At 40.8% G+C, this 22,500-nt stretch overlaps 8 protein-coding genes and 1 pseudogene across 8 annotated transcripts; 2 read left to right on the top strand and 7 right to left on the bottom strand.

Moving 5' to 3' along the window:
• Window positions 1-1,684: 1,684 nt before the first annotated feature.
• On the bottom strand, window positions 1,685-6,283 carry LOC108116956 (DNA damage-binding protein 1). Its single transcript, XM_017229111.2, is given in 10 exon segments — window positions 1,685-2,122; window positions 2,182-2,578; window positions 2,640-2,806; window positions 2,808-2,930; window positions 2,932-3,489; window positions 3,491-3,837; window positions 3,892-4,243; window positions 4,301-5,225; window positions 5,538-5,949; window positions 6,086-6,283. Coding segments are annotated over 10 exon segments (3,423 nt in total). The 5' UTR covers window positions 6,147-6,283; the 3' UTR covers window positions 1,685-2,041.
• An 842-nt stretch (window positions 6,284-7,125) lies between these two features.
• On the top strand, window positions 7,126-9,306 carry LOC108116812 (methanethiol oxidase). Its single transcript, XM_017228860.2, has 6 exons — window positions 7,126-7,232; window positions 7,348-7,511; window positions 7,782-8,251; window positions 8,312-8,804; window positions 8,863-8,988; window positions 9,047-9,306. Exons 1-6 carry the CDS (start codon window positions 7,220-7,222, stop codon window positions 9,239-9,241), a joined length of 1,461 nt encoding a protein of 486 aa, XP_017084349.2. The 5' UTR covers window positions 7,126-7,219; the 3' UTR covers window positions 9,242-9,306.
• A 140-nt stretch (window positions 9,307-9,446) lies between these two features.
• On the bottom strand, window positions 9,447-11,192 carry LOC108116904 (annotated as a pseudogene).
• Window positions 11,193-11,303: 111 nt separating this feature from the next.
• On the bottom strand, window positions 11,304-12,802 carry LOC108116903 (transmembrane protein 135-like). The gene is made up of 5 exons (XM_017229016.2): window positions 12,489-12,802; window positions 12,248-12,371; window positions 11,815-12,192; window positions 11,460-11,762; window positions 11,304-11,402 (listed from the first exon to the last, which is right to left on the bottom strand). Exons 1-4 carry the CDS (start codon window positions 12,776-12,778, stop codon window positions 11,502-11,504), a joined length of 1,053 nt encoding a protein of 350 aa, XP_017084505.2. The 5' UTR covers window positions 12,779-12,802; the 3' UTR covers window positions 11,304-11,402; window positions 11,460-11,501.
• LOC108116899 (heat shock 70 kDa protein cognate 2) lies at window positions 12,796-15,396 on the bottom strand. Its single transcript, XM_017229009.2, is given in 3 exon segments — window positions 12,796-13,071; window positions 13,073-14,623; window positions 15,006-15,396. Coding segments are annotated over 3 exon segments (1,899 nt in total). The 5' UTR covers window positions 15,180-15,396; the 3' UTR covers window positions 12,796-12,897.
• Window positions 15,397-15,571: 175 nt separating this feature from the next.
• Window positions 15,572-15,982, bottom strand: LOC108116905 (small lysine-rich protein 1). The gene is made up of 2 exons (XM_017229019.2): window positions 15,780-15,982; window positions 15,572-15,721 (listed from the first exon to the last, which is right to left on the bottom strand). Exons 1-2 carry the CDS (start codon window positions 15,969-15,971, stop codon window positions 15,653-15,655), a joined length of 261 nt encoding a protein of 86 aa, XP_017084508.2. The 5' UTR covers window positions 15,972-15,982; the 3' UTR covers window positions 15,572-15,652.
• A 134-nt stretch (window positions 15,983-16,116) lies between these two features.
• LOC108116901 (serine protease snake) lies at window positions 16,117-18,514 on the bottom strand. Its single transcript, XM_017229013.2, is given in 6 exon segments — window positions 16,117-16,240; window positions 16,312-16,441; window positions 16,507-16,767; window positions 16,769-16,925; window positions 17,219-17,328; window positions 17,585-18,514. Coding segments are annotated over 6 exon segments (1,281 nt in total). The 5' UTR covers window positions 18,116-18,514; the 3' UTR covers window positions 16,117-16,148.
• On the top strand, window positions 17,449-20,243 carry LOC108116900 (serine protease snake). Its single transcript, XM_017229010.2, is given in 6 exon segments — window positions 17,449-17,484; window positions 18,530-18,661; window positions 18,715-19,083; window positions 19,138-19,202; window positions 19,204-19,400; window positions 19,456-20,243. Coding segments are annotated over 5 exon segments (1,296 nt in total). The 5' UTR covers window positions 17,449-17,484; window positions 18,530-18,582; the 3' UTR covers window positions 20,042-20,243.
• Window positions 20,244-20,253: 10 nt separating this feature from the next.
• Window positions 20,254-22,311, bottom strand: LOC108116902 (serine protease snake). Its single transcript, XM_017229015.2, is given in 7 exon segments — window positions 20,254-20,454; window positions 20,577-20,734; window positions 20,802-21,037; window positions 21,113-21,255; window positions 21,594-21,772; window positions 21,835-21,931; window positions 21,933-22,311. Coding segments are annotated over 7 exon segments (1,233 nt in total). The 5' UTR covers window positions 22,179-22,311; the 3' UTR covers window positions 20,254-20,280.
• Between the last annotated feature and the right edge of the window lie 189 nt (window positions 22,312-22,500).

Here is a 22,500-nt window from a genome sequence, read left to right as displayed (position 1 = left end):
ATAAATAAACTTAAATGTGTTGCGGACGAACGATTTTTATGTTTTTTGCCGGAAAAGGTTTTTTTAATGGGCACTAGAGCAAATTGCTTGTTAGAATTCTTTATTTATTTTTAATAGATATTTATATATTTGTTTCTTAACATTTGCAGGCACAGCGAACTAAAATATCCAGACTGGTAAATGGATATTAAATATGGGTTTATCAATAGATATAGAAAGACGGCGTGGACGCGCAGCTGAACCAGCGAGCGGGCGGCTAGCGAATGAGTGACTACTCAAATGGACCGAGTTCAGCCTGCAGTAACTGGGGGCAGCAGCAGCAGCAGCAGCGGCGGCGGCAAAGGCGGCAGCAGCACGGCAGCAACATCATAGCGGCAACATCGTTACGGCAGCAACACCAACACTAAAGCAAGTGATGTGGAGGCGCGACGAGTGCGCACGCACACCCATACAAATGCAAATGCACACACACACTCTTATAAATTAAATCCCTTGACTGGAAGTTGCTGGTGTTGCTTGTGTTGCTTGTGTTGCTCGTGTCGGTGGTGGCTAAATATGCAACTTTCCAGTCTCTTTCCCGTTTTGTCGCTTGTGTGCGTGTATTAATGAATGAAACGCCAATGCCGCCGCACCACCCCTCCTTCGAACAACCCTCCCACCTATTTGTTCCTACACCCTGGTTATATATATGAACTCACGTTTCTGCCGGAACCTAGATGATATGGACGTGCCCGGGGACCGGTGTCAAAAGAACTATGCTGCGCATGCGTACGATGTGCCAAAAGGTATTAGCATGGGAGATCGACTTTTGGCCAGGTTTAAGAAACACACAGCATCATTTGATTCCCAGAATAACTTCTTTATCAAAACAGTCTACTAAATATTTAATGGGATACTACATTTTTCTTTAACTGCAAATACGAAACTCGTATTTCAAAAGGATCGATAATATTTTGGATAAGGCTTCATTTTTGAAGTTCAAACTATATCCCTCGATGGGAAGTACTATCCATGACGAAAATATTAATTCTTGAGGTTTTTATTAACTGTCCAACTAAAAGTCAAATTAAATTTTTATATTTAATAAAAGTACAAAATTTAAAGATTTAAATATTTACTATAGAATTCTTGGGGATTTTTTCTGATTTTGGCAATCAGAAAGACATTTCAAATATCTCTAATTGAAACCATTTAAGACTAAACTATTATGACTATTTTCTTGGTTTTTATAACTGATAGCATATATATATACATATCTGCTTGCCAAAGTGAAGTTTTTGTTTTTGATTTTTATTTAAAAAAATACACTTTTATTAAGGCAACTTTAAATTTTCAAACGGTTTTACAATGCCTGCATATCTATGTAAAATATTTTATTTCCAAAAAATATTATTCGTTGGCTAAAGTGAGCAATAAAAATATACTTAACGCTCTACATTTACGTGCATTCAAAAAGTTAATTAACATACTGAATTTAAATTTTTGAATAAAAATTAAAAATAAATAAATATTAACAATTGCAAATCCGCTCAATAGAAACTGAAACAATGAAATGATTAAATTCAATTCATATTTTATTTTTTATATTCTATACAGAAAACAATATCCCTTCAAATTTTGATTATAAATAAATGAAGAAAAATTTCAACTGCAATCCCAAAAGTATGCAATAAAATGCGTAACGACTAGTAAATGCAAGTCTAGTAAGACTGAATTAGCCTTATAAAACCCATCAATTTTATTTAAATTTTTTTTATTAAATTAATGCGTGACTGTGGCGCATCTTTGAAAGAGCGCGTGCGGCGCACTTAAAACAATTTTTTTTTGCTACATTGTCAATATTTTTTACGAGCAAACACAAACCAGGAACTCGAGAAACATCGTGTGAACGACAGTCGTAGCATCTAGCACGGAGAGTTTCGAGTAGGAAGAAGTTATGGGGTTAAGCGGGATACATGGTATCGAAGTTTCATGTACATTCAAATAATTCGCATCGAGATAGATCATCTTCCAATACTTATATACAATTGACCATAAGGCCTCAATGCATGCGTGTGAGGTCCTCAACGATCTTGATGACATCTTCCACATCCGCACCCTTTCGCTCACCATTCAATGTTATCTGCAAAATATATAAACATTTAAAATCATCTCGGAATGAAACAATGCATTTAATCTTACCTCCAATCCCTGAACGGCATCTCGCATTTTGTCTCGACTTAAGTCCAAAAAGCTCTCAATCAGATCCCCATCGATGAATCCCTCGCTAGGCTCCACTTTGGTATTGATTTGGAAATTGCGGTAATAAGTATGCTCAATCTTGCCAACCGACTTGATGATTTTCTTGAGCCGCTCCTCCAGCCCGTGCAAGAAATCATAAAAGTCCTGCGGTATCTGGGTTACAATGCCAATGGCTCCATTGCATGTCCCGTATAGTACACATCCGTTAATTGGCGTGGTTCGCTCACCCACATTCTGCATCACCAGGGATCCGTGGCGGAAAACATTAACTGTGTCACCCAAATGGAAACGGGCCAGCTCTGGCAGCAACTGACGTTCCTCGTCTGTTGTGGCGGCACTAAAATATATCAAAGTATTAAAGCATATTGTTTTCCAGCTCCATAGACTTTTTAACTTACCTATCCTTTTGGCACACAAACAGATTTCCATTCGTCTCGGATCCCAGGAACGTATCATCATCTAAAATCTCAACAGCTCGCATCCACTTGGGTTCACAATCGCGGGCAATTTCGACAAAGATCCCCTCCATCTGCTTGTGCTGCAACAGTGTAATGGATCGCATCAAGGTCACCAACTAATATAAAGTCGCCCTTTGCCTTCAAATACAGGGCGGCAATCATGTTTTGAATGTTGCACTCCATGCGTAACTCCTTCTCATTGGTCCACTCATATAAACGAACAAAGCTACCGAATTCCGGCCAGAACTTTGCCATTGAACTCAACCAGGGCATAGCAAGTGCCATCCACCTTCGTCTCGGCCACTTGGGTTAGCTTATTGTCGTTGTAGTGGAAAATAATGATCCTTCCCACCTTCGGTTCGGGTTCTTCTGGAATTACCAGTGATGTGGCCACCACATAGTAAGTATTGGGATCATCACCCAACTTGGCCGACATAAGCGAGGATATAGTTTCGGGGGCTACGAATTGATGAGCATGAAGAACCTCGAACGTGTTTTGATCGATGACCAAGAGGTTGTATACATCGATCTCTTGTCCCACTTCCGCATTGGCAGCCGTGGAATTTCCACCACCAGGTTTGGGCAAGAAATTCGAGCTACACGTTATATTTTGGGCCTGAGTGGAGGCACTATTCCGCACAGGTTTAGCTCCGCCTCTTCCATGAACATCAACACGTAGCGTAGATACAGCAAACGTCTGTGAAGCCTCTTGGTAGGCAATTCGTCGTGGTCCCTCGCCCAGCGGCACTGTTCGAATATGCAGCTTCTGAATCTCATCGATGGTGCCCAGAAATAACAGCGTTTTTATTGGCCAAAGCCAAGCTATCCGGATAGGCCTGTGCATTCAGCGAGCACATGTGGTTCACCTCCTTCAAGTTCACATTTGAGAACACCAACTTGTGATTTGAAGAGTAAATCACAGTGGGACGATCGGAGCAGGCAAAGACATTAGTGGTGGACAGTGACCGGAAGGTTCGCAGCGTGGTTGGTTGCGTACCCAGAGTAACCTTTTTCTTATCCGTCAGTTGCCCAGTAGTCTGGTCCATGATAAAGTAATACATGGAGCCATCGCCCAAAGCACAAAGAAGATAATGGATTCCCTCAAAGGTTGTCATCAGGATAGATCGGGGAATGATTTCTGAAAACAAAGAATAAATAAATTCAATTTTTTTTAAACGCTTTAATTTCCTACCTCCGCTTAATTTCTCAGTATAAATGGTCTCTAGATTAGGTAGGGACAGGATCACAGCAGATATATCTGTCCATAACCCCACAGCCACTAAATCTGACTTCTTTTGCGTTTCATCCAATGGAGTGATGTCCAAACAGGCCACCTCGTATGCCAAAGTCCTTCGAGACTGCTCCTTTAGGCTTCCATCTTCAATAACGATGTAGAATATGTCGCATGCGGAGGCAACAACAATTTGCGTTGTATTGCAGGATACAACGCCAATAGAACGATCGCCTTGTGGACGCCACTCGGCCACTAAGGCTTTCGTGGCACTACTTACTAAGCGAACACTGTCCGATGTTACTTGAATCAACTGCAATAAAAGTATAATGTATAATAAAAGTCAATATTCCCCTCTGCCAAAACGTACCTGATCAAAATCCACATTTGAACAAAGGAACGTCTGTAGATCGCTAGCAAATCCGGGAATATCAGTCTCCTCAACCTCTTCGCCAGAAAGGGTTAGAATTCTGGTGTGTCCCACAAATGCCAGTACCAGAGTATTCTCATATGGACTCTCATCAACTCCCACTTTTAATGACCACATGCCTTTGATTCCAGGAAGATCGATGCAGGCATGCTCTTGTATGCCAATGCCAATGCGAATAATACGCAAGGATCCATCCTTAAAGCTTCCCGAGCAAGTGATGATCTGGCCTTGACCCTGACGATCCAGATCCACCACTGCAATGTCCAGAATCGGAGCCAGATTGGTGAAATTCTCAACGGGCACAACATAAGAACCGTCGATCGCCTCTGAATTTAGACGCACCAATTGTGAATCTCCATGACGAGCTCCAATATAAAGGAATCCATTGTCCAGGTAAGTAATGCACTCTGGTATAGAGATTTCGCCCAACTGCTCAACCTTTATGTCCTTGACAGTCACTCCCTTGGCCGTTTCTGAGGTGCCCAGAAACAGCATGTACAGTTGGCCATCCATATTACCCAGTAGATAGCGCTGTCCATTGCTGCTCACACGGGCGTAGCAGTTAATGGTGCTTTGGCGGAAGGTGAGCGGTGCAACCGCATGATAGTTGCTTCCATCGTGATACATAATCGATTCGCGCCCAATTACGATCACTCCGCCGATTGGAGAAGGCACCGGGATCAGCATAGTGGCTTCTGTTTCCACATTGTCCTGTTTCCAGGCGATTTTCATGAACTCCTTCTCGCGCAGATTTATCTCGTGCGACTTAACGTGCCTGCCGTCATTGTCCTTGTGTATTACTATGACGGTTGGATTGAGGCAGCCATGCAGAAACTCCACATCGTATACGTTCAGCTCATCCATTCTGAAAGGGAAGAGAAATAAGTTCATTTGAAATATGATATCCGGCAAATGCAATTTTAATTAAATTAAAACTGACTATAAAATTCAACAAAAAAAAAATGATTTCGAAAACGAGTTGAATAGACTATTTTGAGTAAAAAAAAATTTGGAAGTATTGATAAAAAATATATAAACATGTGTAATAAAACCATGTTTTCGAATATTTCGAAATAAAAATTGGGAATATTAATTTCTTAAAAATTGGAAATAAGTAACCTCAGATCTATGACCTAAGCTAATCTGTAAATCTACAATACCCTTAACGGAGATTCACCTTAAATTGGTGGCCTTAAGTTCGCTGGCTTCCTTATCCATTGGGATAATAGTAAATAGACCCTGGTATAAGCACATTCCAATGACTCTTGCTTTTGGATCAATGGCGGCGATAACTCCTCCCTCCGAGGGAATCCCAGCCGAGTCAGACACATTCCCGTTAGCCTTGGTGACCACCGTGATGACATCGTTGACCATGCGGGCCTCCAGGATCATAACGTTGTAGCGACGCGTCAGAATAAAGAGCAGATCTTTGTTGCTATCTGGCGGACGGAAGTGCCGCATTACGGCAATGGTACCATTGATGTTGATCTCTTTCAGTGGACGCAGTCCCTCTGGCGTAACAAGGTCAATTTCCACCTGATTATTTCGGGCAATGATGAGATTAAGATCCGTGGGCGAAGTAAAATTGCCTGCAGGTAGTAAAAATGCCGGTATTTAGAAAACATATGTACTTTGTCTTGTGTAATCCGGCGACCGGCAAACATGCTTGTTTTCTGTTTTCGCCGGGAGACCACATAGGGACCCCCTCAACACCCCTCTTCATACCAGTTAAACAGGCAACAACTGCCGTCGGCTTTTGCGCCGTCACCACGTAGTGATGCGACATGGCTGCACGCTGTCCAGGATCAGATTATCCTTAATTTTATAGGGCTCCAACAGTTCCCGATTTACAAGCCACCACGAGGACTGTGATTTTCGTTTTTTCACTGGCGTCGCAACGCGCTAAAATATTTCCTGCCTGGCAATTAGGGATGTGACTTCGAAAAATACTTACATATCGGTTATTTTCGGAAAAATTTCATCGATATTTTTCGGAAAAATAATTATACCATGTTTTTTTTCGTTCAAATTATAAATACGTACCAAAACGGCTGAAAGCAGTTAAATAGCAGTTTAATTTAAAGATAAAAATTAACATATTCAACATTTTGCTTTGAATTTTTATTCTGAAATGTCCCGCGCACTATCGATAAATTGCTTTGAGTAATGGGATTTTAAATGCATATATTAAACAAGTATTTAAATTATATTTCTTAAATATTAATTTATATTAAATAAATAATATTTCCTAATAATTTATGATTGGAGAAGTAAAAGAGCTTCGGGTAGTATTTTTAGACGTTACAAGTTTGAAATTGTTTCTTTGATTTCATTTGCGTTATTTTTTAGGTATTACAGTGCAAGAAATTAGTGTTAAGTTTCCGTGAGGGTTTATTTACCATGAAAGTGTATTGTTTACAATACAATAAATTTATGGACTTAATTTCATTAAACAAATTTTTAAGCATTATCAGTTGCCTTATCCTTCTGTTATTATTATTAATTTTTATTTTAAACCTTTCGACCAGGAAAGAGAAAATAAATTTAATCTAATATAATCCAATCTTATCTATGTTATTTTTGTTTTTATCATTAAATATTATTTTGAACTTCTAGACTTGCAGATAGAGAGAATTTATTTAATCTATACATAAGTACAAGAGTGTAACTGACCTAAGTAGTGTTAGTGATAAGAAAGCCGGGCGAACCGGTTCTCTTTCGGTAATTTTCTTTGAGAGCTTATACAGAAATGTATACAAGCTATAGACCCATCAAGAGAGCCCCACTATAAAGATCTCGCTCCACATCGGACGATGTTCAGTTTGCCGCTGTTCTTCGTTCCCCAACAACCTCCAAGTTATGTCTAAGAAAAGTAAGAAAGAAAAACAAACACGTATATACTTTGTAAAGCAAATACATGCCTCGAATATTTGATAAAGTGAATACAAATCCCGAGCAATTTTGATAATTAAATTGTTTTTCTTCAGCCTGTTGCCGCGGACCGGGTTACGCAACGCCTCTGGATGCCATGAGGAGTGGTCCCCGCGAGAAGCTCCTCTACACGGTCACAGTTCAGCCCAACTTGGATGAGCCCCACGGCGATTATCTGTCCACAGTCGATGTGGACCCCGAAAGCCCCACCTACTGTCAGGTAAGTAAATCACTTTGACACTTTGCTTAATGAGCAAATTCAATCTACGTAGAAAGGAAAAAATGATAGAAACTCATATTCAATCATTAAATCCATAGGTTTTTATATCCTACATTGATTACAATTATCTGTAAAATATTTTTTTAACCAAAGCCATATTGTTTCGCCTTTAAATGCAAAGCCTTTTTTTTATTTGATTAGGTATTCTTTCAAAATGTTAAAGTATCATATTCTTTCAAATGAATATATTTAATTTGTAATCCATTATAGATAGTACACCGCACATTTACCAACCGAAAAGGTGATGAGCTGCATCACTCTGGTTGGAACGCCTGCTCCAGTTGCTACCACGTTGATGAATACTCTAAAACCGTTCCAAAAAGAGACAGACTCGTTCTGCCGGCCTTGAATTCCGATTTTATTTATATACTCGATGTGGTTACCGATCCCCGAAAGCCAGAGATTATCAAGACCATCGATGGGGATGTACTGAAGAGTCACAATGTCACCGGCCCACATACCACTCACTGTCTGGCCAATGGGAATATTATGATATCCGTGATGGGTGATGCTGAGGGATATGCCAAGGGAGACTTTATCCTTTTTGATTCAGATTTTAATTGTATCGGTACCTGGACCAAGGGTGAGAAGAAGGCTCTATGCGGTTACGATTTCTGGTATCAGCCCTACTTTGATGTGATGGTTTCATCTGAATGGGGAGCACCCAATAAATGGCGACGGTTAGTAATAAAACTTAATAATTATAAAATATTTAATAATTATATCTTGTATTTCTTCAGTGGCTGGAAGAATGGTGACCTCGACGATATGACCCAGTACGGCTGCCGTCTTAACTTCTACAAGTGGTCCACTCAAACCCTCTACCAAACAATCGATCTAGGATCGGATGGCATAACGCCTCTGGAGATTCGCTTTCTGCATGATCCTAAGCGAGCAGAGGGATTCGTTGGTTGTGCCCTCAATGCTAAGGTGTTCTACTTCAAGAAGAAGCCTGACTCCGATGAGTTTGAGGCAAAGAAGGTGATTGATATCCCCGGAAAACTTGTTGATACCGGCAGTGGAACGTTGGAGGATATGGGCGGAATGATCTCAGACATTATCATATCCCTGAATGATCGGTTCCTCTATGTCAACTGCTGGCGACATGGGGATGTAAGGCAATATGATATAACAGATCCCGAAAATCCCAAACTTACTGGCCAGCTTTTCTTGGGCGGTGCCATCTGCAGTGATTTGCCAAATGTGATTGTTAAGGAGGATAAGGAACTAAAGGTTTGTAGTTTTCGAATAATTTATATATTCGTGTATCTTACAAAACTTTCTTTTCTAGGAGAGACCACCAGCTCGTTATGTTAAGGGTCGTCGATTGGAAGGAGGTCCTCAGATGATGCAACTATCTCTGGATGGCAAGCGCTTGTATGTCTCATCATCTTTATATTCTCCTTGGGATAAACAGGTAAGTTCTCTAAATAAAGAATTCTTTAATATCAAAATAAAAACCCCTTACTTTTTAGTTTTATCCAAAAATGGTTTCGCAAGGCGGTCATATTGTCCAGATTGATGTGGATACTGTGAACGGAGGAATATCTCTAAATGAAGACTTTCTGGTAGACTTTGGAAATGAACCCTATGGTCCTGGTCTGCCCCATGAAATGCGTTATCCTGGCGGTGATTGCACTTCTGATATTTGGCTGGCTAATGATGCCTAGTCCTTATATAAAATATATATTACCCTAAACAAAGCTTTAATAAAGACAATTTTTTACACAACCTATTTCCAAAATACATCACTTTAACTTTATGTTTAAATAATTAGTTTGGAGACATCTCCATTTGGTGGGGTCCCGGAATAGGAGATATCTCTAATTTCTCTAGACTCAAAACACGTTTGAGTTTAAATAAAACTTAATTTATGCGCATCGCTTATAACGTAATATGGCTAATATATGAAGATTTATGTTTAAAAGCTGAACTTTCAATTATGATTTTAGTTCTTATTTTGATTTTCATAAAATAAACAAACAAAAAGATGTTCTGCTTATCATAGTTTAATATATTTTAGTATGAAAATTTATAGTAACTTTCTTGGGTGACGGGTGTAACTACTTTTTAAATTAAAATTAAAAACAAAACGAAGTTTTTGGTGACTTTTTAACTGCCTTTAGAATGGCGTTTATGTCCGGCAGATTAAACAGATCCACTAATCTCTGACCACTGAAATAGAATATATTTTGTAAGGCAATGTTTAAGAGTTATGTATAAATATAAACAACTTACTTTTTATCACACGTGCAATCTATGAAACCCCGCGCAACCTCGTTAAGGAGACGTTGATGGTAGAAAAATATATGCACTAGGTAAGCCAAACAACTGGGTATCAACAGTCTTGACCAGGGAATCTTTTGCATCAAGGATATTAACTGAATGTTTTTCAGCTTTAAGATTACAAACTTGTTGCCAAATAACCTGGATAGCAGTTACCACAGAGAAACACACGAAGGTAAGACGATTTGGCAAGATGATAAATGATATTCCACTTATAAAAGAAGCTAAAGCGTTGGCTTGTTTAACGTCCATCTTATTTAAAGACAGTAGCTGCACAAACTAGAAAGAAATCATATTAATATTAATTACATCTTACATATCTTAGCTTATCTAAACCAGCCCACCTTGAACACTCCCATATAGCCAGTCAAGAAAGTTGTCATTTTTGGTCGCAAGAATTTAATATTCCTCTTCATTATTGGGTTTAGTAGATCCAATGCCAGTCCAATGCCCAGATAAGATCTCATTTCTTTTATACCCTGCCATATTTGCCTTAAGATAGGGCCATTCCTTATAGTCCTTAGGCAGAGAAGCTGGTCGGATGAACCAGAAACCTGAATATTTCTTTGTCTGCTGATGATGCATGACCACCACAGAGCATATCATGAATATGAAAGTTTGAGCCCATCGGGAATATACCAAACCGACATCGAAATATCGTAGAAAGCTTTCTAAGGCCTGTTAAGAAATCCGTTTTAAGCCGATTTTCAAAGAGTTACTTTACTTCTACTTACTGCCGGGGTTATTCCAGTCACAAAGAAGTGCAGAACCTTTTGAGGCATCAACCAGCTAAGCTGTGAGGCAATCCAGCATGGCAAATAAGGTACAAATATAAAGACAAATCGACCATTAAAACGCCTGAATATGCACATTAAATAAAAGGTGATGGCATTTATAAAGGCACCGAAACTTGCTGATTGAATATAGTTTTTCACTACAGATAGTATAAGGTTTCTTGAAAGATTCCGCCAATTCATAAGCAAGGGAAGCTGGAAGTAAAGGAATTTAATATATATCACTTTGATCCTTCTATCTTCATCAGATAATCAAAGGACAAACAATTTATTTTAGATCTCAGCTAAAAATTGATAACATGTTTCCAATAGTTGCCAATGAAACATTAATAACTCTCAAAAATTTGTTAAATAGAACATTAGAAAACGATTTACTACCAGACCAGCAACAAGGGTGAATAGTACTTCGCACTGGATACATGGTTACGATAAAGATTCCAAAACAAGGCTTTCGTACAACTCTGACCGGGTAAACTATGTAAAATAGAGCAATGCACCCGATTAAGTGGCGGTTCCAGAAGTTTGCTCGGTGCCACAGCCATTTCACAACAAAATTCCGGACGATACTGATCAGTCATACTCAGAAATCAAAGCAAAACCCATCGAAAATGCCAAACCGGCCGTTCGAAGCTTGCCAAAAGAGATCAAAAGGTTAAAATGCAAAACATTGGAAACGTATATTTAAATGCCAAACATAACAGCTTAATGAATTCATTGCAGTCGGGCTAACCGCTTGCTGATGTTTGTACCGCTGTCGGAAAATAGAAAATTCATTATTTAATGTACCCGGAAAATCGTTTGAACTCACTAGTTGGCCGTAGTGTTGTCTACTATAATGCCAGCAAGTCCACTAACCGGTTGGCTCTTTCATCACATAACTTTGGACTAGATATGCCATGGCAAAGGGAAATATTATATCGCTATATCCATATCGCTTCTTCTCTGATCCTTGACGTTTTGCCCACAAGGTGCGAGAGGCCTCCAAAAGTGCATAACTCAAGATTGTCAGTTTTGGATAGAACAGATAGCTAAAGCCTCCAAGAAAACCAGCCAACGGATGTCGAAGGGAATCTTTGATCGCTGGACTACGGCGTAGATAGCAATGGACAGCCTGCCAGAAAGAAAATATTAATATTGTTTTTGTTATGAAGTACACATATTACCCTATATATGCCAACATAGCAGCCCAACCAAGCTGTGGACTGAAGTTTAAAATGCTTGAGATCCCACTGTCCACTCTTGGTGCAGCTAACTAAAGCCTTGAATATATCCAAAGCGAGTCCGTACATCAGATAATTGCGTATACCCCGCACTATATATAAACCACAATCTGATTCCGAATGGGAGCAGGACTTCTTATCACAAGTATCTTTATCAGGTGCAGGATCTGGAATGAGGAACCAAAATCCATTGTACCACTTTCTTTGTTTTCCCTCCAAGATAACTGCACTGCAAACCATGAAGATCGCAGCTTGTAGACCCACTGAAGTAGACAAGAGTCTGCACAATGGATGGTTCAGGAGCATTAGGTTCTCAATGACCTGGTAAGTGGATAGAGATTAAATTATTTAGCAAGATGGAACTTGGAGCACTTACAGACTGAAAGATCGCTGTCTGCTGCACATGTTTGACTTTTTTGGGAAAGAATGCACAGAAAGCGCCTCCCAAAGCTGAGGGAACGAAGAGCAATGTGGACGGGTGGAATTTTCCCAAATAGTTTCTAGAGGATGGATCAATAAAATTAAGTCAGCTTATCATACGTTCATTATTTACAAAGTTGTTTGCTGATCATTCAGACTTTCAGCTTTGTTTTGATATTTACAATATAAGTACCTACCGCAAACTGCATATGGACCACGTTATAAGGCTGGCTTCGACCACGCCTCCAAACACCAGTTGGGCATAATACCACAGAGATTCCACGAGTAGATCCAAGTCCACAGCACCAGATCGAAATCCATGTTTGCCCAAATGAATCAGTAGCAAAGGAAGATAATATTTTGAATTGGAGGAGATGAATCGGAAGAAGTTCTGGAATGCAGCTTTCCGGCAGCTATGGGGATGGACCAACTCATTGCAGCTCCGCCAGCTGATCCAATCTTCGAACGATTTGCTTAGGACAGCCATAAAAACACTACTGAATATCGAAGTGACCCAATACTCGACAAGGTAGATTAATTTATTTCCAAAATTAGGTATTCAATAATACATTTGCAACTGCAGAATAATTTAGCGCAGTGGGGCAGCTAGTCCACCTCCTCCACAGTGGGATGAGTGCCATTGCCAGCCGATTGCTTGCCCTTGGGTCCGGCATGGAGTTTCGACATAATGGGACTACAGATACGCTGGCACTCCTTAAGATGGTGCTCAAACTCCTCCTTCTCGGCCAGCGAGTTTTTGTCCAGCCAGGTTGTTTCGGAAGCACACTTTATCACGCACCTTGGAACGTTCGGTTTCGGAAAGGACTCCAGATGGAGCCTCCTCGACTGCCTGGCGACAACCGTAGATATATCCTTCGAGGTTATTCTTTGACTGAACCCGTTCCCTTTGACGATCATCCTCAACCTTGTACTTCTCCGCCTCCGAGAGCATGCGATCGATCTCCGCTTTGGATAGTCTTCCCTTGTCATTGGTGATCGTGATCTTCTCAGTCTTCCCGGTACTATTATCCTTGGCATTCACATTCAAAATTCCATCGGCATTTAAATCGAAGGCCACCTCGATCTGTGGCACTCCACGCGGTGCAGGTGGAATGCCAGTGAGATTGAAGGTGCCCAGTAAATTGTTATCCTTGGTCATGGCCCTTTCACCCTCGTAAACCTGAATGGTCACCGCATTCTGGTTGTCACTGTAGGTGGTGAAGATCTGCTGCTGTTTGCAGGGAATGCGAGCATTGCGTTCCACCAACTTGGTCATCACACCGCCAGCTGTTTCGATGCCCAGCGAAAGCGGAGTCACATCAACCAGAAGCAGATCCTGGATCTGGGAGCTGCCCACACCGGTGAGTATGGCAGCTTGTACGGCGGCTCCATAGGCCACAGCCTCATCTGGATTGATCGAGAGATTAAGCTGCTTTCCACCGAACAAATCCTGCAGAAGTTTCTGGATTTTGGGAATGCGGGTGGAACCACCCACCAAAACCACATCATGGATGGCTTTCTTGTCCAACTTGGCATCACTCAAGGCTCGCTCCACCGGCTGCATTGTGGAGCGGAAAAGGTCCATGTTCAGCTCCTCGAAACGGGCCCTGGAAATCTTTGAATAAAAGTCAATGCCCTCGTGTAACGCATCAATCTCCAATGATGCCTCAGTGCTGGAGGACAAGGTCCTCTTGGCCCTTTCACAGGCTGTCCTCAAACGTCTTAAAGCTCTGGCATTACCCTTGATATCGGACTTGTGCTTTCGCTTGAACTCCTCAGCAAAGTGATTGACTAGTCGGTTGTCAAAATCTTCACCACCCAAGTGAGTGTCACCAGCCGTGGCCTTCACCTCGAAAAGGGAACCCTCGTCGATGGTCAATATGGAGACATCAAAGGTTCCGCCACCCAGATCGAAGATGAGGACATTGCGCTCCCCCTTCAGGTTTTTATCCAATCCGTAGGCCAAAGCAGCGGCAGTGGGTTCATTAATGATCCTCAACACATTCAAACCGGCAATGGATCCCGCATCCTTGGTAGCCTGCCGTTGGCTATCGTTGAAATACGCCGGCACTGTGATCACTGCGTCCTTTACCTTGCCACCCAAGTAAACCTCGGCAATCTCACGCATCTTGGTCAACACCATCGAACTGACCTCTTCGGGAGCGAAACGCTTCCGTTCACCCTTGAACTCCACCTCGATCTTCGGTTTGCCGCCATCGTTGATTACCTTAAAGGGCCAGAGTTTAAGGTCCTCCTGGATTTTTTTGTCATCGAATTTGCGGCCAATCAGTCGCTTTGCATCGAAAACCGTATTCTTGGCATTCATGGCGACCTACGAAAAATATTAATTAGTATTTGTACTATTGGTTATTGTACTTTTTGTATCGTTATTTTACTTATTTACTTATTCTGTTAAATAATCAATTTTCCATATAATATATTGTTTAAAAAATAAGTACACAAAGTATAATAAAAAAGTAACCTAAAAATGCAAGCTATGCAAGCTATTGTTCAAAAATCTTTCAACAATTTAAATGCAAGTGCTGAAAGGACCCCAAACACCCACATTTTCCGCTTCTCTCGTATTTATTTATATACAAAATTCCAATTAAATCGCTCACATCACATCATTAAAGGCTATTATAGACATCTGGCCATATCGGCACTGGACAGTCTACGTATTTGGGCAATCATTATGTGAACTTGTGACTCACCTGGTTCTTGGCCGCATCGCCAATCAGGCGCTCCGTGTCGTTAAACGCCACATACGAAGGCGTGGTTCGGTTTCCCTGATCATTGGCAATGATCTCCACTTTGCTGTTCTGCCAAACTCCCACGCAGGAGTAGGTGGTGCCTAAGTCAATTCCAATAGCCGGTACCTTAACCATTTTTTCTTAGTAATTTTATCTCGTAGATTGACTTATTTCAGATGCTGCCGCTGCCAATGATGATTCCAAACTGAAAAAAAATCGCAATTGTTGCCACTATTTATATGGTGCAGCCTTCGCGCATTCTACAAAATGTATTAAATTTTGCTTTTCTCTTTTTTCACACGCCGATTTCGAAAAATGTGTTCGGATTTTGGAGATCGTATCGTTTGTTCTGGAAATGTTTTCCACTGACGTTGAACTTTGAGCAGGCTGCGTTTTTTGGAAGTGTTTTGTTTTTTGATCGATGATGTCTTGTTTTGGTTTTATAAGAATAAATATGAGCATGGCTCTCACTTATGCTGGAAAAGGGGGAAGTACAAAAAATGTTTGCCAATGAAAATCAATAGTTATTTATTTTATAGGTAATAGTTTACTTATAGATTCTAGAAATAGATATTTTTTGTATTTGTGTATCGTGCTTAAACTTTTTCTTAACGTTTTCCCTTCTTTTTCTTTTTTTGCCCATCCGGCCAGGCAAATCCTCTGGACTTAAGAACATCCTAAAATGTTAATATTTAAATTAATTTATATTAAAACTGACAAACTGAAAAAACTGACCTGAACATTATGGCACACATAGTAGGCATTTTCCATAGCTGCATCATTGAAAATATCACAGCCAATGGACTTTCCCACGCCACCTTTCTTTTTGCCGCCCTCTTTCTTTTTCTTCTCTTCGCCTTCACCGCTTCCTGCATTACTAGATGTAGAATCCTTGGAATTACGCTTCTTTTTGCTTTTTCCAACCATTTCTAAACTTTCTTTAGAAGGAATCCAATCGATTGATTAAATAAATAATGCCAGTGCCTAGCAACCATTGTTTACCAACTACAAAAAAACCGCACAACTGATAACAAATCTATTGTGAAAACTTAAATGAAAAATTCTTATCGAATGTTTTTTCTGATTGCAAAATTTTATTACTGACTAAGTTGTTTTATTAGCAAACTCGCTATAATAATTGGGCCACACAATCGATGCTATCCAGTCGAGATAGGATGATACGCGTGTGTAGACACCTTTAAAATATTTAATAAATTTAACATTAAAGAAATAATTATACATTTTTCATAGTTTTAAAGAATTTTACCTGGTAATTCACTGCGACAATAGGCTCCGTAAGAAGTAATGCCCACGAGGTAGTAGCGGTAACGCCTTCGACTTCTATTTCGGCGTCGCTTACGCTCCAAATTTAACTGAAGAGGTCCTCCAGAGTCACCCTAAAAGTGATCAATAGGATGGATTATAATCCTAAGTTATATATTACAAAAATAGTATTTCTCACCTGACAAGTATCTCGATTCTTCTCATAGTCATGAGCGCATATTTGACTATTGAGTATACCCTGTGGAGACTCATCATCTATAGGCAGACTGGAGTTGCACTCCGCTGTTGGCACCACCGAAAGATCTAGTTCTGTAAGGATATTGGTTTGTGGCTGGGCAAATGCTGTAGATCCATATCCCATGGTATGAACCTTGCCATAAGGAATATCATTTTTGGGCCAAATACGCACTGGTTTTACAAACCAGGTGAATTCCACTGGGACGATTTAACTGAATAAGTCCAATGTCATGATAGTTAAGAGTCGAGTTATATAGAGGATGCAGATGGATCTGGGCAACACGTCGTTTTTGGGGAGCCACATCGTCCTCCCATTCTTTGAGTTTAATGTCTCCGATTTTTACCATTTCGGGAGCGGTACTGTAAATAAAAACTCAATCGTACTAAAAACTTCATAAACAAGATTTGGGTGATCTACAGTAAGCATCCAAAAATGCTTCACTTCGATCACTAATCGACGTATATGTTTGAGAATTTAAAAATTAACGAACCTTAATTGTTCTTGAATATAATAATATAACCAATATTTTCATCTTGGGCTTTATAATTTCAGCTTTATCATAAAAAGATTTTTAATCTTGGATGATTTCTTTTTTGATTTATTAGTCTTAAATAACCAAAACAAACTCACTAAATTCTGAGTAAAAGCTTACCCATGAGTGGCCAAACAATGAGCGGCGGTTAGCACAAAGCTCTCACTGATCAGGCTGCCTCCGCATTTGTAGTCGATCTCGTTGTTGGTATTCCGGTATCCCAGAGCGGCCTGAGAGATTGCAAGAGAGAGAGAGGGAGAGAGGATTTAGTTGCGCCCAAAATAACTGTTATTATATAGCAAAGGGCTTCGATTTGCAAGTCAGCGATTAGCTTTTAGTCGTGTTTGTTTGGTGAACGGCGGTACTTTGGCGTTTCCCCCATTCCGGTTTCGTGTGATTTTATTTGATTTTGGTTTTTGTGTTGTGTTGATCTTTGATTATTTTTGTTTGGTTTGCATCTAAGTATATACATAGCCATATACTAACCATGTGTGGGTACTGTCCAGGTGCCACAATCGATCGTCCATTGAAATCATCGTGCAAGTCCTCCGTCTCCGCGGTTTTGTTGTAGTTCTCCTCATCCACTTTGCGTTCCATGTTAAGAAAGATATTGTGGAAGTTCCGGTGATAGTCTGGCGGTGGTCGACGGGGTCTCCATTGTCTGGAGCCGTTTTCCCATTGACGAGGTGGTGGTGGAGGAGGAGGTCCTCCAGGGCAACCGGGTGGCGGACCAGGTGGACGTGGTCCCGGTGGCGGTGGTCCTGGTGGTGGGCTTCCGCAAGGCGGTGGAGGTGGTGGCGGTGGTGGTCTATAATAACCGTAGTTGTTAAAGTAACCCGGCGGCCACTGACCGTTGTAGCCGTAGCTATTGTAGTTGTTGAAGCCCCACCTGGTTGTATCCGGCTCAGGATTTGGATTTTCATTGGGGAATTCCCACTGGCCCTGCCCCTTCACATGAAATCTGGTCGACAGCAGGCAAAGTGTGATCCACAGAAAAAATCTCTTCCAATACGCCATCTGAATAGGTCTTACTCGATTGACCGACTTAATCCGACTGCGATCTTCCAATCCACAATACGCGAAAAGAAACACAGCGGCGCAGGCAAACAGTTTTATTGAAATTCAGCCGAATTTATAATTGAGCGCCCGCATTAATTAATAAAAATACATTAAACAAAAAAAATCAACACAGACAAGGGTTTGTTTTGGAAACAGTGGTGGCTATAATATTGAAGTCAATTAATGAATTCCTTAAATACATTTTATAATTGAAAAGAAATTGGTATTTCGATTGTTTTCGGAGAAAAAGTTTGGCTTAATATTTTCTGGTCTTTTAATGAAAGAAAAGTGGTTAACCTTTGATTAATAGGACACTCTTATTCAAGGACGCAGAAACATTTAAAAACTTTAAGTATTTCTTTCTTATTTTAGTTTAAAATGTGCCCTGAAAAGTAGATAATGAAATCACAAATTTCAATATTAGAATGATAATCCTGTGGTCCTTAATCACACATCTTCAACTGACATGCTTGCATTTGCTCCTGCAGACTCAACTCATTGAGGGTAAGATATAAATCATATTATCAATTTTCTTAAACCTCCACTTTTATCCACAGCTCTGGATGCCCTTGAAATAATCAACTATCAGACCACCAAGTACACAATCCCCGAAGTTTGGGAAGAGCTCCCGGGGGAGAATGAAGATCCCCAGGAGACTGAAGATGAGGAAAGTTTCTTTAAGTTCGGTGACGATGGTGAAGAAAGAACTCCAGTTTCAGAAGGGCTACACGAGGGCGCCTTCTGCCGACGCAGTTTTGATGGAAGGAGTGGTTACTGCATCCTGGCCTATCAGTGCCTTCACGTTATCCGGGAATATCGGGTGCATGGCACTCGCATAGACATCTGCACCCACCGGAACAATGTCCCTGTCATCTGCTGTCCTTTAAGAGACAAACATGTCCTGACCCAGCGAATCAGTGCCACTAGTCAGTTACATTTTAATTAATCAAGTCAACTACTTACTAGTTAACCTTTCTCAGAATGCCAGGAGTACCATGCTGCTACCAGAAGACTTCAGTTGGCTGATACTGGACGGACGTTCTCCGGGAAAGCAGTGTGTGCCCAGTGTTCCGCTAATAGTAGGCGGTACTCCCACCCGACATGGACTATTTCCACACATGGCAGCCTTGGGATGGTCGCAGAGCAGTGGCTCCAAGGATCTGGACATAAAGTGGGGCTGTGGCGGTGCCCTGGTTAGCGAACTGTATGTCCTGACTGCCGCCCATTGTGCCACCTCTGGTAGGTGAGTTACAGGTTCCTCGAAGTCACAACTAAACCAAGGTCCTTTGTTCCATCAGCAAGCCACCTGACATGGTGCGTTTGGGGGTACGCCAGTTGAATGAGACCAGCTCTGCCCAGCAGGACATCAAGATTCTTATTATTGTACTGCATCCCAAGTATAGATCATCGGCTTATTACCACGACATAGCCCTGCTCAAGTTGACCAAAAGGGCTAAATTGTCGGATCAAGTGCGTCCCGCTTGCCTGTGGCAACTGCCGGAGCTCCAAATACCCACTGTTGTGGCCGCCGGTTGGGGACGCACTGAGTTCTTGGGCGCCAAGTCGAATGTCCTGCGACAGGTGGACTTGGATGTGATTCCCCAAAGCAACTGCAAGCAAATCTATCGCAAGGAGCGGCGTCTGCCAAGAGGTATCATCGAAGGTCAGTTCTGTGCGGGATATTTACCCGGTGGCAAGGACACCTGCCAGGGTGACTCCGGCGGTCCCATCCATGCCGTCCTGCCGGAATACAACTGCGTGGCCTTCGTGGTGGGCATCACCTCGTTTGGCAAATTCTGTGCGGCTCCCAATGCCCCGGGAGTTTATACCAGGCTATATAGCTACTTGGATTGGATTGAGAAGATCGCCTTCAAGCAGCGTTAGTTTAATTTAATTTTTTAAATATAATTTTCACATCTTTAAAAATATATTATATTTAGCTTTCAAATGTTTTCAATGACTGATTAGACATAAAACGTGTAATAATTTTAACCGGCCAGAATAAAGGTAAATTCTACAATTAAATATTCAAAAATACTTTTTAAAAGTTTTAAAAATCCATCACAAAAGTTAATATTAATAGATTAATTTATTTAATTTAGTAAATTTAAGTTGTTATGAGTTTAAGGCCACACCTGTTGCTCTAACCACTCAATGTAGTGAACTATTCGGACATATACTCCGGGCTGGCCGGAGGCACAGGCTCCTCCAAAAGAAGTAATTCCCACTACGTAGGGAATACGATGATGCTGATGTCGCATCTGTTGATGAAGCAGCAAGGGACCTCCAGAATCGCCCTGAGGAAGAAAGAGTTATTGGTAGATATATACAAATTTTCGAGAAATGTAAGCAGTCACTTTGATAAATCGGTAGAAAAAGATTAAAAAACTTCTTTGTAGCCCTAAAGGCATTCTCTCACCTGACACGTATCCATGTTGCCGGAGTAATCTCCCGCGCATAGTTGTCCCGAACCCAAGCCATTCACTAACTTATCATCGTTTTGCAAATATTTCTGGCATTGTTGGAAATTCAAGTGGTGAAGCCTTATTTGCAGTAGATTGTTAGAATGCGGGCCAGCTGTTAAATATTTGATTTGATAGGTAAAATTATACACAGATATCAGATTAACTATTAGAATACCAACCAAACTTGGTTTGTCCATAACCCAAAGCAGTGAGTGGAACCTCCGGCAAGGATTCCTGGTTCCAGAGACAGGCCACTGCCTTGTGGGATCTCCTGGCCAATTTAACCACAGCCAAGTCGTTGACTAGGGTCTCCTCATTGAAGTGCGGGTGCTTGGTTATCTTCTTGATTTCAATTTGTTGCCCGCGGTCGCCATTCAACTCGACGCCGCCGATCAGCGCCACAGACGGGGGTTCCCTTTTCGATTTGAAGAAACCCATTAGCATTTCGAGTATTTGCTTGTTGTTTTTTTTCCAATTTATTGTTGCTTACCCACCGATGCTGGCACAGTGGGCCGCCGTTATAGCGAACCGTGGTGAAATCATAACGCAGCCACAGTTAAACATATATCTGCGCTTGCTAGAGCCGTGCTTATGAATCCATCTGTTCGTGCGGGAGGGCCAGCCGAGGGCACACTGTAGTCAAAGAAATAAAATTATATTACCAAGCTATCAAGTACAAATTAATTTTAATTATCGATGGCGAACGTTTTATTTGTAAAGGAAATCTTTGAGCAGTTAAATAAATATAAAAAACGAATCAATTTATTGACTTTTATTTAAAGTTAAAAATATATTTGAAGGCAGAATTTATTAAATATATATATCAGGTTTACTTTCTCTTTGATGGAATCCCTACTGAGAATTGTATTAAGGCTTTAAATTAATAATTTAAAATGTAACAATAGTTACATTAATAAAGCTGTGCTTAAAGCATTCATATTTAGTTCTAACTTTTTTTTTTCTTGTCTTACCATATAAGGATGCTCATTATCCAGGGTGAGTCTGCCACCCACAAGAAGATTTTCACTTTGATTGCGCTTTTGGTTAATTGGCTCAACTAGTTCCACTTGATCTTGATTGGAGGTAGTATTCCGACGACGACGACGCCGACGGCGCTTGTGATGAGCTCTTGGATAGGCACTGGAACATGCTGCCAAAACAGATGATATATTGATTTCATATTCCACAGTATTCCTTAAAGATATCCCATACCTTCTTCACTTTTAGAGACCCTAGGTCCCGGAATCAAGTATCCGCCATGGGGACAACATACCAGCTGATTGGGCCACGATGATGGGCAAAGTAAGGGCCGTCACTCGTGGCACAGATTGCAATGCACTAATGCAGTCCACGTACCTAACACATCTTCCAACCAAAGGACGATCATTGGCCTGGCAATTGCCATAGTTATCAATCGTGAGATACGAAGGAGCTACTCCATTCCAAGGCCCATTTGGTGTATAGCCATTGTAGTAATAGTTCTGTGGTGTCGCCAAGATAAACGACGTTGTCAAAATCAACACAAATTTAAGAAGAGAACTATTTTGCGATCTCATCTCTGATGTCTACACTCTACGGCTGGCGATTGCCGAATGAGATGCTCGCAGAGATCTAGACTCGAAAAACCTGAGTCTCAATCTGAAGCTTCTTCCATTTGAGCTTACATTTTCTGGTACGCGTACGTAAGCACATCCGAAATGAAAAGCCCTCAGTTGATTCATCAGGGTATATTCTTGGTCCGTTAATAAAATAGTACTCATGTTTATACCTTTAAATAAATAGTGACTAAGAATCTTGTCAATTGTCAAGTGAATTATGAGAGCACTAAAAAAGATGGAAACGATATTATGGAGATATAACTTAATAGGTTTTCCCATC

Source organism: Drosophila eugracilis, unplaced genomic scaffold (genome assembly GCF_018153835.1).
Source record: "Drosophila eugracilis isolate 14026-0451.02 unplaced genomic scaffold, ASM1815383v1 contig_415, whole genome shotgun sequence".
Taxonomy (NCBI): domain Eukaryota; kingdom Metazoa; phylum Arthropoda; class Insecta; order Diptera; family Drosophilidae; genus Drosophila; species Drosophila eugracilis.
This window is presented reverse-complemented; position numbering and strand designations above follow the sequence as displayed.

Bases quoted from the DNA above. Each gene is read 5' to 3' on its own strand.
- LOC108116812 (XM_017228860.2), top strand. The intron at 7,512-7,781 runs GTAAGTAAATCA...AATCCATTATAG, and splicing joins AAAGCCCCACCTACTGTCAG to ATAGTACACCGCACATTTAC. The intron at 8,805-8,862 runs GTTTGTAGTTTT...TTTCTTTTCTAG, and splicing joins AGGAGGATAAGGAACTAAAG to GAGAGACCACCAGCTCGTTA.
- LOC108116903 (XM_017229016.2), bottom strand. From the start codon at position 12,778: ATGGCTGTCCTAAGCAAATCGTTCGAAGATTGGATCAGCTGGCGGAGC. The intron at 12,372-12,488 runs GTAGGTACTTAT...TCCATCCTCTAG, and splicing joins TGGTCCATATGCAGTTTGCG to AAACTATTTGGGAAAATTCC. The intron at 12,193-12,247 runs GTAAGTGCTCCA...TCCACTTACCAG, and splicing joins AGACAGCGATCTTTCAGTCT to GTCATTGAGAACCTAATGCT.
- LOC108116905 (XM_017229019.2), bottom strand. From the start codon at position 15,971: ATGGTTGGAAAAAGCAAAAAGAAGCGTAATTCCAAGGATTCTACATCT. The intron at 15,722-15,779 runs GTCAGTTTTTTC...TTAACATTTTAG, and splicing joins ATGTGTGCCATAATGTTCAG to GATGTTCTTAAGTCCAGAGG.